Source organism: Leptopilina heterotoma, unplaced genomic scaffold (assembly GCF_015476425.1).
Source record: "Leptopilina heterotoma isolate Lh14 unplaced genomic scaffold, ASM1547642v1 Lhet_53, whole genome shotgun sequence".
Classification (NCBI taxonomy): Eukaryota; Metazoa; Arthropoda; class Insecta; order Hymenoptera; family Figitidae; genus Leptopilina; species Leptopilina heterotoma.
In genome coordinates this window covers 2,500,534-2,518,781 of record NW_025111115.1, presented here as the reverse complement: position 1 = coordinate 2,518,781, position 18,248 = coordinate 2,500,534, and the positions used below count along the sequence as shown (strand labels likewise).

At 24.3% G+C, this 18,248-nt stretch overlaps 1 protein-coding gene across 3 annotated transcripts; it reads left to right on the top strand.

Moving 5' to 3' along the window:
• Window positions 1-1,117: 1,117 nt before the first annotated feature.
• On the top strand, window positions 1,118-17,027 carry LOC122508297. Of its 3 annotated transcripts, none has more exons than XR_006302209.1 (9): window positions 1,118-1,807; window positions 7,074-7,448; window positions 7,575-7,996; window positions 8,082-8,600; window positions 11,006-11,372; window positions 11,468-12,195; window positions 12,343-12,500; window positions 12,581-13,073; window positions 13,998-17,027. XR_006302209.1 is itself a non-coding variant. In XM_043621575.1 (9 exons), exons 1-9 carry the CDS (start codon window positions 1,655-1,657, stop codon window positions 12,814-12,816), a joined length of 2,784 nt encoding a protein of 927 aa, XP_043477510.1. In that variant the 5' UTR covers window positions 1,118-1,654; the 3' UTR covers window positions 12,817-13,756. The 3 variants fall into 3 exon arrangements, 2 of the variants coding, with proteins under 2 accessions (XP_043477510.1, XP_043477509.1); XM_043621575.1 differs by lacking the exon at window positions 13,998-17,027 and having other exon boundaries at window positions 8,082-8,284; window positions 8,459-8,600; window positions 12,581-13,756; XM_043621574.1 differs by lacking the exon at window positions 13,998-17,027 and having other exon boundaries at window positions 12,581-13,756.
• Window positions 17,028-18,248: the final 1,221 nt, after the last annotated feature.

Here is an 18,248-nt window from a genome sequence, read left to right as displayed (position 1 = left end):
CTGTGAATTTTTTTGGTGATAAAAGTGTCCACCCTGGTATAGTTTTTAATTTTATATAACTTTTTAAATATATTTTTTAATTTTACCCTACTTTTTTAATTTTACATTTTCAAAATTGACATTTATAATTTATTTATTTATAAGGAATTAATTCTTTTTTCGAGGTTAGCAAACAGCCCTTTTCTCTGGTAGTCCGCCTGACTAAGCATTCGCTTTTTCTACTTATTTCCCTAAAACTAAATATAATTATAGTAGTTTTAAAAAATTTTCACTAATTTTCACTAATGTATAAATTTTTACAGAATTTGTTCTTCTTACTTTTTATAAACTATTTCTAAAGCGCTTTAGATCGAAGTTTATATTAAAATTCCAGTTTCTAGAAGAGGAAACCAAATAACCAGCAACTAGTGTACAAATATCGATTTTATGGCAAACTTCCCAGATTTTCTCATGTGTTCGAAACATAAAAGTACGTCTACTTCTAACTGGGTTGTTTTTTGATTAAATTTCACATTTACATGCAAATTTCCAAGTAGAATGGTGCATTAAAAATTATAATGAAAAGTGGAAAAAAATTCTCATGACGAAATGAGGGTGTGTTTGCGTGCGTGTTTGCACTTGAAGGGAGTGACGAGTTCAATCCGCAAGTAACGGAATTTATAGACAACCCTTATTACCCTAAAAATTTCACTGTTCGCAGGCGCTCTCCTCTTCACAACCTGCGCAGTTAACATCCTATAATATAAGGCTATTAGCCCTTTCTCGTTATATGCGGTATTGTGGAGCATGATTATATGCTATGTGCCCAGCCTTTATTTCACGCAATCATTTTCAAAGATAAAATTTCAATTACCTTCTTTTTTTCTTCATTTCGAAATAAAGTGTATATAATGTTTATAAATGAAGAAACTTGAGTTTTAAACGCCTCTCGAAATGACAATCGAATTTATAATCAGTGAAAAAATGTGCAGACTTGCAGCACCCCAAGTACAATTCTTGCGACATGCGTCGTGCATTCATCCCTCTCTTTCGCCGGATATTCACTTGAGCAAGTTTGTAATTTCACGTACTTGGTCGATTCCTCGTGTCCGAACCTCAAGTCACTCATTTTCTCGCTTTCTACAAAATTGAGTAATTAAATTAATATTTACTTGTTCGATAGAAATTGCTCCCCTTTAGTCACATTTTAATTAGTTTAACCCTGTTTCGCCGCTAGTGTTCCAACCCCAGTGAAATACATCTATTTGTATATTTTTTCAATTAGTTAATTTTCAATTAATTTCAATTTCAAATATTTTCAACAAAAAAAAAAAATTAAATTTGATTCGATAAAAGTGAAAATGCAAACGATAAGGGATAATGTGCTCGAAGAGGCAGGTTAAAAGCATCTCGTGGGATTACCGCACACTACATAATCCCGGACAATCCTTTAACTTGTATCAATAACGAGAAATGTGAAAATAGATGTGCCAATAAAAAAAATATCACGACCTCAATGTAACGGGAAATATGTACAAGATGTAAATTTTAAATTACAAGAATTCGTATTTTAAATACGAAGAGTATCTTTTTTTTTAATATTTATACAGTTTCTTCACACTATTTTCAATAGTGCATTAAAAAAAGAAACAAACGAAAAGGAAAAACTATAAAAATGTTTGGATCAAAATTGAGGACTTGGATGGAGGCACACATTGTACGTCCGAAGAAGAAAAAAAAGAAAGATTTGAAAGAAGGCGAAAAAGGATTCGAATCTAATTGCAATTCACCTAGTAAATATTACACAAGATTGTCCGTTCCTTGTCAAGTGAGTATATTTTTTAAATTATTATTTTTTACGGGAAGGGTGAACTGGTATTTTTAACTATATCAAGAAAATAATTTTAATATTCCATAAAATTGTTTTTATAAATTTTTATTTTATGAAAATAAAATATATGAAAAAAATAAATGAAAATTTCAATGAAATGTATAATTTTTTGAGAGGGATTCAATGGTCATAAAGAAGAAATTACTTTTTAAATTTTTGTCAAATTAACCATTTTTTTTACCTGACTCTAAATTTTTAAATGTTCAAATGAACGAAATTTTTTTTCTGCTTAAATATTTTTTTTTAAATTTACTGAATAAACCGGAAAATAATGTAAATTAATCATTTTTACTATACAGACAATTTTTTTTTAGTAAAGTACAAATTAAAAGAAAAAATATCGTCGTTAAATCATTTTTAATCCTTTGAAATTTTAGAAACATCGACATTTTTTTCTATTTAATTTTCAAAATTTTCTGATAAAAAAATTTATTTGATGCAAGTAATCGACTATTTGTCCATCAAATAAATATTTACTTGAATTAAATAATTTTTATTTAAATTGCATTGTAATTGAACAAATAAAATGTATTTTAACTAATAACTTAAGTATTTGAAGGAAATACCATTTATTTGATTTGAATAAAAATTAATTGATTCAAGTAATTATTTATTTGATAATAGACAAAAAATCAGTCATCTGAATCAAATTTTTTTTTCTTTATGGAATATTTAAATTAATTTCTTGATATGATTAAAAATATTGGTGTTACCCTCCCATTAAAAAAAAAATTGTCGTTTCAAACTCAATTACTCCAATTACATTTCAAATTGAATTTTTTAAATAATATTCGAATCGAAATTCGTTTGTTATTAAAATAATTTAAAAATAATGTTAAAATAATAATAATAGTAATAATTAAAATAAATAGAAAGTAATAAGAGTTTTTATGACTAATTAAACTCTTTTGACAAGTTTCTTTAAATTTATTGAAAATAATATTTTTTTAAAATAATTTTAATTAAAAATTTGTAAAATAATTGAATTAAACAAAGAATTTTTTCAATTTTTTAAAATAATCTTGTCTGTTCGTAATTATAATTGGAAATTTGGTGAATTTAATTTTATTAAAATGTATTGATACTAATTGAATTTCTGCAAAGAATTTTACTATTTAGAAAAATAATTGATTCGTTCCAAAGAATTTTTATTATTTATGAAAATAATTAAATGTTTGCGTAGAATTTTATTAAAATTTTTGAAAATAATTGAATTTGGAGAGCAATTTAATTATTGAAAAACATAATTGAAATTTTGAGGAGAATTTAAAAAAATTTTCAAATATAATTGAATTTCTGCGAAGAATGCTATTAATTTTGAAAATAATTGAATTGTTTTTTAGAATTTTATGGAAATTTATAAAAAATAATTGAATTCTTGTGAAGAATTTTTTTTTTAAAATAACATTCAAAAGAATTTAGTAAATCTGAATAATTTTGCTATTTATAGAAATAATTGAATTCTCAAGAAAATTTTTTTTTCAAAAGTTTCTAGAAATAATTAAATTTTTGCGACGAAATTCAATAAAAGTTTTAAGAATAATTACATTTTTCAAGGAATTTGATAAAAATTGTATTAAAAATAATTGAAATTCTGCAATCGATTTTACTATTTATGAAAATTTCAATTATTTTAGTGACTCTTTATAAAATTCAATTATTTATCAATTATTAAATTAAAATACTTTGAAAATTCGATTTGTTAAAAAGTTTTTAATGAAATTCTTTAACAAATTTAATTATTTTCCGCTGAATTTTACAAAATTTCTATTAATTCGAAAATTTTCTTAAAAATTTATTTACTAACTACATTTGAATCAGTGATAGATTTTTTTCTATCAAATTAATTATTTCTAACTAATTTAGAGAACAGTAAAAATATCTATAAAAATTGAAATAAAAAGCGATTTTTAAAAAAGAAATTAAAATAATACAACTATTTATTTCCCGATTTTCCCGGTTAGTAGACACCCTGCAAATTTTAGGGAAATTAAAATATTTTATTAAGATGTTAAAAATTGTAATAAAAATGAATAAAAATTGATATAAATGAATAAAAATAAATAAAAGTAAATAAAAACAAGTAAAAAGTAAAAGTTTCCATAAAAGTAGGGAAGACAGGGGAAGATATCTGCTGTTCTAACTGCATAATGAAAGAAGCACCGGGTGAAAAGGGTTGGCAATGTTCTAAAATATGTATCACGTATTCAGTGTTCTTAAGACTATATGTGAATACAATAGAGTGAATGTGAAAGAAACATTTATATTGCTGCCAAAGAAAAATTGTGAAGGCAGTACAATGCTTTGTCAGACCTTCCTAATTGAAGTACATACCTATACCTATACCTTTACCTTCCATTTGAGAAATGTTCTAGGAACTCACTTGAAAGTGGGTGCATCGGTAAACGACAGACAGGTCATTAACACCCTTTATTGGCGTTTACTTTGAACTTCTGTCATGCGAAAAAAAAGAGAGAATATAAATAGTCTGCAGGGTTTAATGCTTCATTACGTTTGCTTATGTTCAATACATAATGTAATTGCCCTTTACACGAAACAATATACTTTTTCGTTATTTTCAAAACAATCTGACTGATCCAAACAAGAGAAAACTGATTAATTCAGATATTAATTTTTTTCACCCAAAATTGGGAGAAGAAACTTGTAAATAATTCCGATTAGTCTCCACCCTTCTAAGCATTATTAAATTCCATGTCTGTCTTCTGTCTTCTACAAATCTCACAAATTTTTAAAAAATTATTTTATTTCTTTCTAATATGGAAGTGAAATTTTAATTAATTAAGTTTCATCAAAGACTATACAAAAAAGATACTATAAAGTAAAATTCAAATTCTACTAAAATTAGTTAAATCTTTTAGTATATATTTAATTAACTATTAAAAATAATAAAATTCTTTTTAGAAATTGAATTATTTTCATAAATAATGAAGTTCATCGCAGAATTTGAATTATTTTTAAAAATTTTATTAAAATTCGTCGCAAGAATTCAAATATTAAAAAATTTGTTGATAACATTCTTTATGAGAATTCAATTTTAAGAAACATCCAATTACTTAAAAAATAATTTAATTTTATATTATTTAAATAATTTTAGTAAAATTTTAGATAATAATTGAATATTAAAATAATAAAATTTTTCTTAAATATTCAATTATTTTCAAAAGTTTTAATAACTTTCTCGGCAAAATTTCAATTATTTTAATAAAATAAAAAATTCAATTATTTAAAAAAAATTTAATAAAAGTCTACGCAAACATATTTAATTATTTTCATAAATAATAAAAATTTCAAGGAAATTCAATTGTTTACAAATTTTTTATACATTTCTTCGCAATAATTCAATTATTTTCATAAATAATAAAACTCATTGCAGAATTTCAATTATTTTTAATACAATTTTAATCGAAAAATGTATAATTATTCGTAAAAAGTTTATTAACATTCGTCAAAAAAATTCTGACGAATTTAAAAATTTGTTGATAAATATTCTTTATGAGAATTCAATTTTAAGAAACATTCAATTATTTAAAAAATTATTTATTTTTGTATTTAAATCATGAATTCACGTAGAATTTTCTAATTAAAATTGATTTAAAAATGAATTTCGATTAAAATTTTAGATAATAAGTGAAAATAAAATTAATAAAATTCTTCTCCAAAATTCAATTATATTCAAAAACTTTAATAAAATTCTTGGCAAAATGTCAATTATTTCCAAAAATTTTGCTCAATTCAATGATTTTCAATATCTACTATTTTAATAAAATTTTTCAAAAAATCCAATTGTTCTGCAATAATTCTATTATTTTCTTAAATAATAAAATTTTTTTTACAGAGATTCAATTATTTTCATAAATAATATAACTCATCGAAGAATTTCAATTATTTTAAATATAATTTTAATCGAATTTCATCGAAAAATATAATAAACATTTTATTAAAATTCGTCAAAAGAATTTAATTTTTTAAAAATTTATTCATAAAATTCTTTATGAGAATTCAATTTTAAGAAACATTCAATTATTGAATAAATTATTTATTTCTTATTTAAGTAATTGAATTCTCGTAGATTTTTGTGATAAAATTTTTTTTTAAAAATTAATTTTAGTTAAAATTTTAGATAATTGAATATTAAACGCACTATAGTGTGAATTTTAAAGTTTAATTGAATTATTTTCATAAATTATTATTATTTTAATTCTTATCAAGAATTCTATAATTTTTACAAATTTTAATAAAATTCTTGTCAAAATTTCAATTATTTTCAAAAATTTTAATAAAATTCTTATCAAAATTTCAATTATTTTCAAAAATTTTAATAAAATTCTTGTCAAAATTTCAATTATTTTCAAAAGTTTTAATAAGTTTCTCGGCAAAATTTCAATTATTAATTGAATCAGTAAAAATTTTTAATAATTTGAATCAGTGACTGAATTTTTGCTTTTGAATTAGTAAAGTTTATTAATAAGTTAGAAGAAATTACTACTTATTAGTAAAATTTACTAATTTAAAAACAAAACGTCAGTCACTAATTTAAATTAGTAAGCATTTTTACTAATTTAAATTTAGAGAGTTCAATTATTGAATAAATTATTTATTTTTGTATTTAAATAATTGAATTTGAATTTTTTTTTTTGTAATTATTTGTAGATTTTATTTTCTAATATAAGATTTAATTGGAGAATTTTCGAATAATCGGCGTTTCGTTAAATTGAATTTTAAACAAATAGATTTGAAAATTCTCAAAATAACTTTTTAAAAATTATTGAAAATAATTGATTTAAAGAAGAATTTTAGTTAAAAATTTTATAAAATAATAATTGAATTTTTAAAAAATCTTAATTCTTGTGCAAAGATAATAATGATTAAATGTTTATTTAAAATTAATGTTATTGATATAATTTTACAATTTTGAGTATCTAATAATTTTTCGACTGAATCAGAATATTCTCAAGAGTCGCAGAGAAAAAGTAAAAATTTGATCTTTGTTAGAAAAAGTCAGAGAAGAAGAAAATAAAATTTTTGTCGCAACCCTGAATATTAAACTGAGAAAAATATAAATAAAGAAGAATTCCTCACAGTATTAAATATTGTAGCCGCGGCAATGCGCATATAGGGAGATACTTTTGAAACCGTGCCAGAAAAAATATATATGATGTTAAAGTCCTATTGAATTTTCAAGGTACATCCACTGGTTTCACCTGCACTGACGAAGAACTTGGACGGCATCCATCTGCAGACGATGACGGGCTCGTCTGGTACTTCTGTCGGTGTTGGAAGTGTTAATCTCTCATCGCCTGAAAGTGCCTACAGTACTGGATATTCGACAGATGGCACATCTCCCGGTGCGAGCTTTCCTCCTGAATATTACATCAATATCAGAACGGGAAAGCACTATTTTCAAAATAGAAAAAACACCACTCGAGGCAAGAAGAATTGCGACGCTAATTGTCAACCAGTTGCACTGCTTAATGGACGTGAAAATTCAGCAACAAATCAATCGACATCTGTAAACAATAAACAGCCTAAAAATTCTCAAGGAAATACATTTACTAAGGTTTGTGTAAATTATTAACTAAAAACCAATTATAAATCATTTTACATTCTGTGTAATATCTGATTGGGTTGAAATTGAAATTGAAGAGAGTTGCAATATTCATATTTCTATTTTTTCATTTACCAGTTGACTGAAGCGGCAAAAAATCATTATCCACACTATTATCAGAGTCACAGTCCTCAGCAGGATGAGCATCGTCGGCATACACAAGTCTCGCATCAGAGGGCAGAATCGTTTTCAGTGAATTCATCAATAAACAGTCTGTCGATTCCATCTTCTATACCACCGCCTCTAGTTTCGGGTCCACTGCAATCCCCAAGGCAACGATCGCGAATTCGAACGAATCCATGGCTGTCGGCCAACTCTTCCAGTTCGGCCAGTACATCGGGCTACAAGTCAAGACTAACTCCCGATGAAAGTAGTATTAGTTCAAGTTTAAAATTGATGGAATCTTCGGGCAGCGTGAGTGACATTAATGTCAGTATTTATCGGGAGAATAAAAAACGAAGAGAATACAGACAGGAGAGTCTTAGTGCTGGCAGGAGTCCGTAAGTTTTAAATTCCATTTTGTAAGACATTAATGTCTCTAAGAAATTTTTTTTTTTGCTACTTGTTAATTTTCTGTTTCTTTAGTATAAATCAGAATTGGAGAATAACGCCAGGAATGAATATTCGCGATGTGAATAATTCTCTAGCAATGCCAAAGCGTTCGAAAATTGGAGGGAGAGTCATCAATAGTAGTTGTAGTACCAGCAGCAATAGCACTTGTTCAGCGTCCTCGACAACAAGAAGTGTCCATACATCCGACGAAGATTTAACTCTAAACGAAATGTTGGGTAAATATGATGAAAGTTATGTTTATGAAAAAGAAACTGACATACTGTCGGACAGTGATCCAACCGATTGTGACGATCATATCGATTCACTATCCGACGTCGACACCGCACAAGATGAGAATGATCCATTCGAAAAAGATTTCGATTACATTGATAATGCCACGTCTTTTCTAGAATTGGAGAAACTAGATTCATCTGGACATTTATACAATAATAAACAGTGCTCATTTTTCTCAGTGACCAATCAGTTGGGTCGGCATGATCCTAGATTGACATTCATTAAGAGACGAAATAAAGAGGAAAAAGCGAATCATCGGTAAGATTTTTCTTTCTTTATTTTTGGCCTCGCACTTATCTACTAAAACCTACTATTTACTACTATTTACTACTTTTTTACGATTTGCTATACTGTTTGGATACTTTTTTTTTAAATTCGTTACACTAAAAGCCACTTCTTTTCCATGTTTCAAAATTTACAGTACTTTAAACTTGTTAACAGTTAAAACAAAAAAAAAATTGGTTTAAAAAATTTTATTAAAGTTATTGGAACAAATTTAAAAATGTTAATAAAATTCTTTTCACAAACATTCAATTATTTTCATAAATAAACAAATTTTCGCAGGATTTCAATTATTTTTAATAGGTACAATAATTTTAATTGAATTCCGCGAAAAATGCAACTATTTAAAATAATTTTGATATAATTTGTTTATTAGAATTTACTCACTATTTTTAATATCATTTTTAATTATATTTCTTAAAGAAATTTAATTATTTTCAAAAATTTTAATGAAATTCTTCGAAAAAATTCTATTTTCTTCACGGATAATAAAATTATTCGCAGAAATACAATTATTTACAGAAATTTTTATAAAATTCTTAACAAGAATTCAATTATTTGAAAAAAATTAATAAAATTCCCAAGAATTCAATTATTTTTAAAAATAATTCAATTCTTCTTAGAAAAAATAATATCCATCTCAAGAATACAATAATTTTTAAAAATAATAGGTACAATTGTTCTCAGGAATTAAATTATTTTAAAAAAAAATTCTTTGCTAAAATTCAATTATTTTCATTATTAATAAAATTCATCACAAGAATTCAATTAAATTTTAAAAATTTTAATTAAATTCTTTGCTAAAATTCAATTATTTTCATAAATAATAAAATTCATCACAGAAATTCAATTATTTTTAAAAATAATTGAATTCTTCTTTGGAATAATCAAAATTCTTCACAAGAATTCAATAGTTTTTAAAAATAATAAAATTATTCTCAGGAATTGAATTATTTTTGAAAATTTTTATAAAATTCTTTGCTAAAATTCAATTATTTCCATAGATAATAAAATTCATGGCAGGAATTCAATTATTTTTGAAATTTTAATAAAATTCTTTGCTAAAATTCAATTATTTTCATAAATAATAAAATTCACCGCAGGAATTTAATTATTTTTCAAAATAATTGAATTCTTTTTTGGAATTATCAAAATTCTTCACAAGAATTCAATGATTTTTAAAAATAATAAAATTATTCTCAGGAATTCAATTATTTTTGAAATTTTAATAAAATTCTTTGCTAAAATTCAATTACTTTCATAAATAATAAAATTAATCGCAGGAATTCAATTATTTTTCAAAAATTTAAATGATAATCGTTGCAAGAATTCAATTATTTTTAAAAATAATAAAATTCTTCTCAGGAATTCAATTATTTCTTAAAAATGTTAATAAAATTCTGTGCTAAAATTTAATTATTTTCATAAATAATAAACGATTTTCAAAGAAATTCAATTATTTAAAACACAATTTTCATGAAAATGTTTCAAAATAATTATTTCTTTAAAACGATTTTTTTTAAATTCTTCTCAAGAATGCAATTATTTTAAAAACTTTATTAAAGTTCTGTGACAAAAATTCAATTATTTTCATAAATAATAAATTTTATTGCAGGATTTCAATTATTTTTAATATAATTTTTAATTATTTCCGCTATAAAAGCAATTATTCTTAAAAATTTGAATAAAATTCTTCGAAAAAATTCAATTATTTAAAAAAATATGATATAAGTTTTTTTTTAAAGTGTAATAATTACTTTCAATTCATTTTTAATTACATTTCTTGAATGAATAAATTTAATTATTATCAAAAATTGGAATGCAATTAATCGTAAAAATTCAATTATTTAAAAAAATGTTGATTAAGTTCTTTATAAGAATTGAAATTTAAGAAATATTCAATTATTCAATAAATTATTTATTTTTGTATTTAAATCATTGAATTCTCATAGAATTTTCTATTAAGAATTGATTTAGAAGTGAATAAAATAAAATAATTTCAACTCTATTATTAAAATGATTAAAGTTTTGATTAATTTTATTTATAAATTTCAAGAAAAAAATGATATGAATTTTGAAAGAATTATTTTTGTAATTTTTATAAATAGTTAAATTTCAAAAATTGCCTTACATTGAAATCATTAATGAAATATTTTAATTCCTGTAGTCAAAATAAATAGGTATTTAAATATTTATTTAAAAATATTATTCTATTTTTAAATGTAATTAGGAAATTATAAAAAAAATTGAGTAGTCTAGTTTAAATTTTCGATAGCTATTTTTTTTACTACTTTATTCTGTCTTTAAGCTATGTACTTTTTGCTAATTTTTTAAAATTAATTATCGAGTACGAACTAATAGAAAGTAATTTTTATCCACAGGTCTATTAATGTGGGAAACGGTGTGAAACGACAAAATATACATTTGAAGAAAATTGAAAAACTTACCAGTGAGAGGACTGTTAATGAGAAAAGGAAAAAGAGAATTTCTCAAAGGCGCAAATGGGATGATGAAACTGCAAATCTAAATAGAGTGCTTGTCGAGAGGATGCTATTGAAAAATTCAGGTTTCAACCAAGGGAGTCGAAGTGTCGGAGGAACTCCCATTTGTCTCAGGAGGAAAAAACACGATGTCAACAAAAATTTCTCACCGATAAAGCAGCCATCCGTTACTGAGGGCTTGATATCCCCTCGACAATTTTTAGTCGAAAAGAAAGCGGCAGAAATTGTTAAACGCAGATCTAATTCAGTAAGAAAACAATCGTTTCTTTTCTTTAAGAGAACATTTTATTTACAAAAATTGTCAGATTTCGAAAAGTAATAATATTTTTTTTCCCCTCACAGGTAAGCTACGTGAACGGAAAGGGTTACATGACAACGTTCGCCTCAGAAATCGCTCTAATTGAAGCTGATAAAGAAGCAGATCGAAAATACAGAGAATTAATAATGGAGGCGGAAAATATTCTTGTAAATATGCAAAGAAATCACAATACTTCTCCAGTTGTACCATCGCCGTCTAGAAAATTTCACAATGGCTTAACAAACAAACGAGTGGAACTGATAAAAAATACGGAATTAAATATAGAACTTGCTTTATCGAAAAGTAGAAATTCCCAACCGGAACTACAAAGTGGAAGTATAAAAGATTTAGAACACATCAGTCCCAAGAGACAATTTCCAAGAAATGGAAATTTAGCCATATCGAAGGAAAATCATCAAGTAAAATGCCCGGATTCTCCACTAATGTCAAGAAAAGCTTCACATGAGTCACTTATCAAGGGCCTATTGCAAAATAAAATACGCGTTGTGAATGATAATTTAACGAGAACGCAAGGATTGCCATCGAATTATTATGCCATTGAGCAAGGATCTCCAAATTTTAATAAAAGAGCCGAGTCACCGTCAATTGTAAAATCTAATGCAGAAGTTATGAAGATGCAAAATAATTATGTAATGGAGAAAAAGAATGCAACAATTCCCACTCCTTTGAAAGTGGAGAGTAATACATCCAGTTCGTCTGATTCTGAGGAACGTTGCGAAGATGTTGATAGAGAGCCGCTTCTTAATTTCAGGTTAGCGTGAAGCAAATTATATTTCTGCTACTATATAAATTCTCAATTTATTTTAATTTAATTTTTAATCGAATTTATCACTATGCGGTATTTTAATATATAACTAGCAACAATTAATTAGTTAATTAATTAATTATTCGTTAATAGGTCAATAGATATGGATCCAATTAAGGAAAGTGCATCATACTGTCCGCAAAGTGAACCAGTCAAGAGAAAAGTTTATGCAGGAAGTGTGACATTTGGAAGAATTCAAAAAACCTTGGGTGAACATAATGTACTCGGGGATACAACGAATGAAGACACAGGTAATTATCAACAATAATAAAATTTGAAAGGTACAAAATAAATTCATACTTTCACCCAATTTTTTTTTTTTCATTTACAGATGGCTCGAGAAGATCTCTTCGGGAAAAAGTAGCGCGTCTTCGACAGGAACGACTAGTAGCCGAAGCAAATTTGAACGTACAAGAAAATCGAGTTTTTCAGCAACAAATTTCCCAGATACGAAGGCAAATGCTTATGCAAACAATCGAGGGCTTAAAGCGCAGTTTGGAAGATCAATCAGCTACTTTAAAGCAAACTTGCCTAGACTCTTCGATTTTGAATGATAATTTTTCTTAAAAAAAATAATTTCGTTGCAATTCTTGAGAAAATAGAAGAGAGAAATATTAAGAGAAGAAATAAGAGAAAAAAGAGAAAAAAGAAAGAGAGAAATGTTAAGAGAAAAATACTAAGAGAAAAATGACAAACTTGATTTAATGAAACTAGGACGGATAAAAAAAAGGAGAAGAATATGAAACGAAAAGCTTCCATTTCCAGCTAAGCCAGAAACTAGAAGTTAGAAATAAAGCATAATGAGCTTTGAAGGATATCTCAAGGTAGGCAATAATCAATAAATTAATACGATTCTATAAACGAGTATACAATACAGGACAGAATTGTCAGTACACAATAGAAAAAAATTTGTAAAAAGCACACTTTTTCTTTTTCTCAAAAAATGATAAAGTCAGAGGAATTTTTCAAACTTTATTATTTTCATACAGAATGTAAAAAGAAAGGTATGTTTTTTTACAGATAATTTTCTTTTCGTTGACTGAAAATTTTGATCAATACTGTAAGTATATCATTAAAGGCTGTTAGAAAAAATAGATATCATTGAAATTCATGACGAATGTCATGAAAAATTATTCAGAGACAGTGATGCCTTTCCTGGTCTTTATAGATGCTAGGAGCTCAATTTATTCAATGATTATATTATACTATCAAAAAAAAAAATTAATCAGTAAAAAATGAATTTATCACTTTTTATAAGTATTCTTTCAATCCAATTTTTATTTCACGGAAATTAATTAATTTATATTTTTATTCTACATAATGTCCTTAAGGAAATGACAAAGTCGATGTGATTTTGATACACAGAATTTCAATGGAAAAATCGAATCGACTTTGACACCACTTTAAAATTCTGAACGTTCAAATAAATGAAATTTTTGTCTTCAAATTCAAATTTCTATTTATTATTATAATTCAGGATTGTCACAAAAATTTAATTTTGTATTTCTCAGACTTTTCTTTGATTTTCATTTGCTTACAATTCAAATTAAGTGAAATTTCGATTATTCGTTAATTCTTCAATTAAATCTATTTTAGAAAATTCTATTTCGAAAATTATAATTCTCATGAAGAATTTTATCAACAGATTTTTAAATAATTAAATTTTTTGACGAATTTTAATACAATTATTAAAAATAATTACATTTTTCGAGGAATTCGATTAAAATGGTTTTTAATTCTTATTTCAGTGAGAAATTTTTGAAAATATGTATATTAAAAATATTTCGGTTATTTGAACGTTGAACATTTTTTGGACATTGTATACAATTTTCTATATTCAATCCTGCATTAGACACGTGGATGTGGAAAAAAACAGAAAAAATTTTTCTCAGTGTTTACTGCAATTAATTGTAAATTAATAATACTCAAAACACTTGAAATAGTGACTTTGCTATACTTGGCTAGTTCTAAGAAGAAAGGGAGGATAAATTATATTTTAGAAGAGATTTGCAAAAAAAATTTTTTCTCAATTTTATAACAGAATATTGTCACCACTTCATAGAATATTCAGGCAATATTACCAATATTGAAATAATAATATTTACCAAAATTGGAACAATATTACCAATAGTGGAATAATATTTTCCAATAATGGATTTCCAATGGAACAATATTACAAATATTGAAAAAAGATTAACAAAATTGGAACAATATTGGTTTGAATTAATGAATATTACCAATATTACCATGAAGATGGTTATTCTGATAATGTTAATAAAACTTTATAAATCGGATGAATTCTGACAAAATTTGATGACAACTATAATTATAACGTATACTAATAATAAAGCCAGATAGGAACAAGCTTATATATACGATGCGTATGTATATTTTTCTGAATGAAAGATATAAGATTTATCGAAATTACAAAAAATATTTTCTGGGTGTGTTTCTTGTTAAACTTCAATAAAAAAGCACAGAAAGACCATATTTTATACGACTGTTTCGTTCGTCTGTTGAAAATTTGAAGATTTGAATGAAACAAGTTTTTCAATGTGTATACTGTTAAAGAATTAATGAGATAATTAATTATAGAATTCTATAATTAATTATAGAATGTTCTAGATTTGGCCCCAATTGACAGTTTGATAAAGATGGAAAAAAAGCAAAGTTTTTGAAAGATACCCAAATTAATTAGGCAATCAGTCTTTTTTACATTAATAGAATAAATAATTTATTGTCTATAATATACAATAGTATACTATATACAATAAATAACTTTGTATACTATATACAATAAAAATAACTTTGTATATTATATACAATACGATATATTAGGTGCATAATAGTGATGAGTTCATCATTTACTACAGACTTCTAGACAATGAGGATCTATTAGATTTTTTTCTTTCTAGAAATTATATACTGCAGTTTATTAAAAAAAAAAACTTATTTAATAGAAAAGTAATCTCAAATAACTTCCATTCGCAAAATGAAATTTATAATCATTTAAAAGTAACTAAAAAATAGGCATGATAATTGTAGGTCTTATTGATATGTTACTGAATGTAAATTATTATTTTATTTATTATAGTTCATAGTTCCTGAAAGAGAATTTAATAAAAACCTCAGGTGTTAGTTCTTATATTTGCTCTATTAAAAGTGAGAGTTCTTTTTGTTTCGAAAAAAAAGGTCTTCCGTTATAGTTTTAATGATGATAAATATATATATCCTATTTACTTGATGAATAATATTAATTTACAGTATAACATTAAGGGACTAATTGATAAATTATTGCAATTCTTCCTCTACGAAAAATAAATTTAAATACTTAAAATTTGCTTTTCTAGATTTTTAACGAACCGTTTTTACTATGAACTTTTTTTTCCAAAAATTTAAGCAAAAAGTAGGTATGACTTTTTAACAGTCAGTATAGAGACATTTAGGAATGTATTTTACACGCGTAATCCAGTAAAACGGTAGAAATTGTAATAGTAGGTACTGTATCTTCTAAATTTGAAAAAATTTACACGGACTTTGTTATTCAAAGATTTTCTTTTTACAGTTTTGTCTCTTTTATATCAAAAAGCAATGAATTACGATGAAATAAATTAGTAAAAGATGACTAATTAGTAAAAGAAGAGTGTTTAAAAAAAAATTTGCTTTGTAATTTCGTTTCGAAATAAAAGTCAAGAGATAATTTTGACTTTGAATTCAAAGTCCGAGACAAAAATCAATTTTAATTTTCAACTTATTATCATTTCTCACTTTGTCAAGAATAAAAAAATCAATTGATAGCTTAAGACGATTCTTATAGAGAGGCAAAGAAAGTGATATTTAAGAGAATAGACTGATAGTGTTAGTAATTTAAAGTGTAGAATTAATTTTACAAAATATTATTTCCCACTTAACTTATTACAATATCATAACGTATAGAATTGTAATTGAAATATGAATAGCTTCATTTGAGATTACCCAATATTAAACTTTTAGGACAGTGTAGTAACTAATAAAAGAAAAATGTTTTCAAAAAAAAAACATAGATGAGTAGTTCTTGTAGCAATAGTTAAAATTACCAAGAAATATCTACTAGTCTTTTAGATGGTTATTATCATATTTTAGTAAATGATGAAAAAATTGTACTCAGAGTACGCCTTCAAAAAAAAAAAAAAAAAAAAAAAAAAAAAAATGGGGCCCAGAAATTTGGGCATTAACTTTCGATCATATTTTATTGTATATGTACGAAAAAGTTTGCTGTGAATCATTATGATTTAAAACTAAATATTTCTCGACACTTTGTATCGAGCATTTTTGTATTTAAATATATTGTATTTATGTACATATCGACTAAGTTTAGTTGAAAGTTTGTTAAATGTTGAAAAATTTTTCACTGCAGCATTCGCATTATTTGGGAAAAATTACTTTGAAAAGTTGTCCCTCTGGTATTCTTTTCTAAATAACAAATGAAAAGGATAACAAATTGAGAGTAACGCGTTACTATTTTGAAAAAGTAAGAATAATTGTAACGAACTACATGTTTTGGATAATTTGTAAAGAAAAAGTCGTTACTTTTCTTCTTACCTTGTAATTATTTGGATTTAATGACACGTTTTGAATGTGTGGATTGTTCATGTGTATGAAAATATTTTTAAAGAAATTTATAACAAATATTAATATTAATTTTTTTTCTATGAATATTTTTTAATTTTATGTACAATCTGTGTTACAGAAAAGATAAAAATCAGTTTTTCTTTATCTTAAATATAAAGATTTCCAAAGATTTGAATTGGAAACCTTTTCAAAATTCAATTATTTCTTTTGATGATAATTAATTTCTTTTAAGCAATTTAAGTAAAATTTTACTAAAATTTATTATATTAAAGAATTTTATTAAAATTTATAAAAAGTAATTGAATTTCTGAGAAGAATTTAAATAATAATTTATGAAAATAATTGAACTCATGCGAAAAAATTTTATTAAAGTTTGTTTAAATAATTTAAATTTTGCCAATAATTTTATTAAAATTTTTGCCAATAATTGAATTCTTGAGAAGAATTTCCCTACCAATTTACAAAAATAATTGAATTCTTAACGAGAATTTTTGAAAAATTTTGAAAATTGTAATTTAATTTCAGCAAAGTATTTTATTACTTTTAAAAAAAAATCGATTCTCATGATGAATTTTAATTTTTATCAATTTTTTTAAATTTTGGAAAAGAATTTTATTAAAATTCCTTAAAATAATTGATTTTATGGGAAGAATATTGTTGTTTATCAACATAGTTTAATACTTTTGGAGAATTACTTGAAATTTTTTGAAAATAATTGATTTTCTGTGACGAATTAAAAGTTATTTATGAAAATAATTGAATTATTACAACGAATTTTATTATTTTATTGAATAATAAATTGAATGTTTCTTAAAGTTCAATCAGTTTTAATAAAATTTTTAAGAATAATTGCATTTTTTCGAGGAATTTTGAAATTTAATATTTAAAATTGCATTAAAAATGTTTGAAATTCTGCGATGAAAATAATTGAATTCCTAAAAGAAATTTTATTATTTATGAAAATAGTAAATATTGAAAATCATTGAATTGTGAAAAACTGTTGAATATAATTGAATTTTTGGAAAATAATTTTTGTATTTTGAAATATAATTGAATTCTTGACGAGATATTCGTTAAAAATTTTAAAAATAATTGAATTTCTTGGAATAATCTTATAACTTTTGAAAATAATTGAATTCTTGTGATGAATATTGTTATTTATGAAAATAATTGAATTTTGCAAAGAATTTTATAAAAATTCCTTTAAAAATAATTGAATTTCTGTGAAGAATTTTATTATTCATGAAGATAATTGCGTTAAAGCTTTTGAAATAATTAAATTATATTAAAAAATCCATTCTTGTCAAAAATAGAAAAAAATGTTAAAAACTATTAGAATTCGTGGGTAATTTCATATTTTATGAGGCAAATAAAAAAGACTCCAAAAA

What these genes read in the sequence shown, in the direction of transcription:
- LOC122508297 (XM_043621574.1), top strand. Translation starts at nt 1,655, where the DNA reads ATGTTTGGATCAAAATTGAGGACTTGGATGGAGGCACACATTGTACGT. An exon ending in CTTAGTGCTGGCAGGAGTCC is followed by an intron (nt 7,997 to 8,081) that starts GTAAGTTTTAAA and finishes CTGTTTCTTTAG; the next exon opens with TATAAATCAGAATTGGAGAA. An exon ending in GAGGAAAAAGCGAATCATCG is followed by an intron (nt 8,601 to 11,005) that starts GTAAGATTTTTC and finishes TTTTATCCACAG; the next exon opens with GTCTATTAATGTGGGAAACG.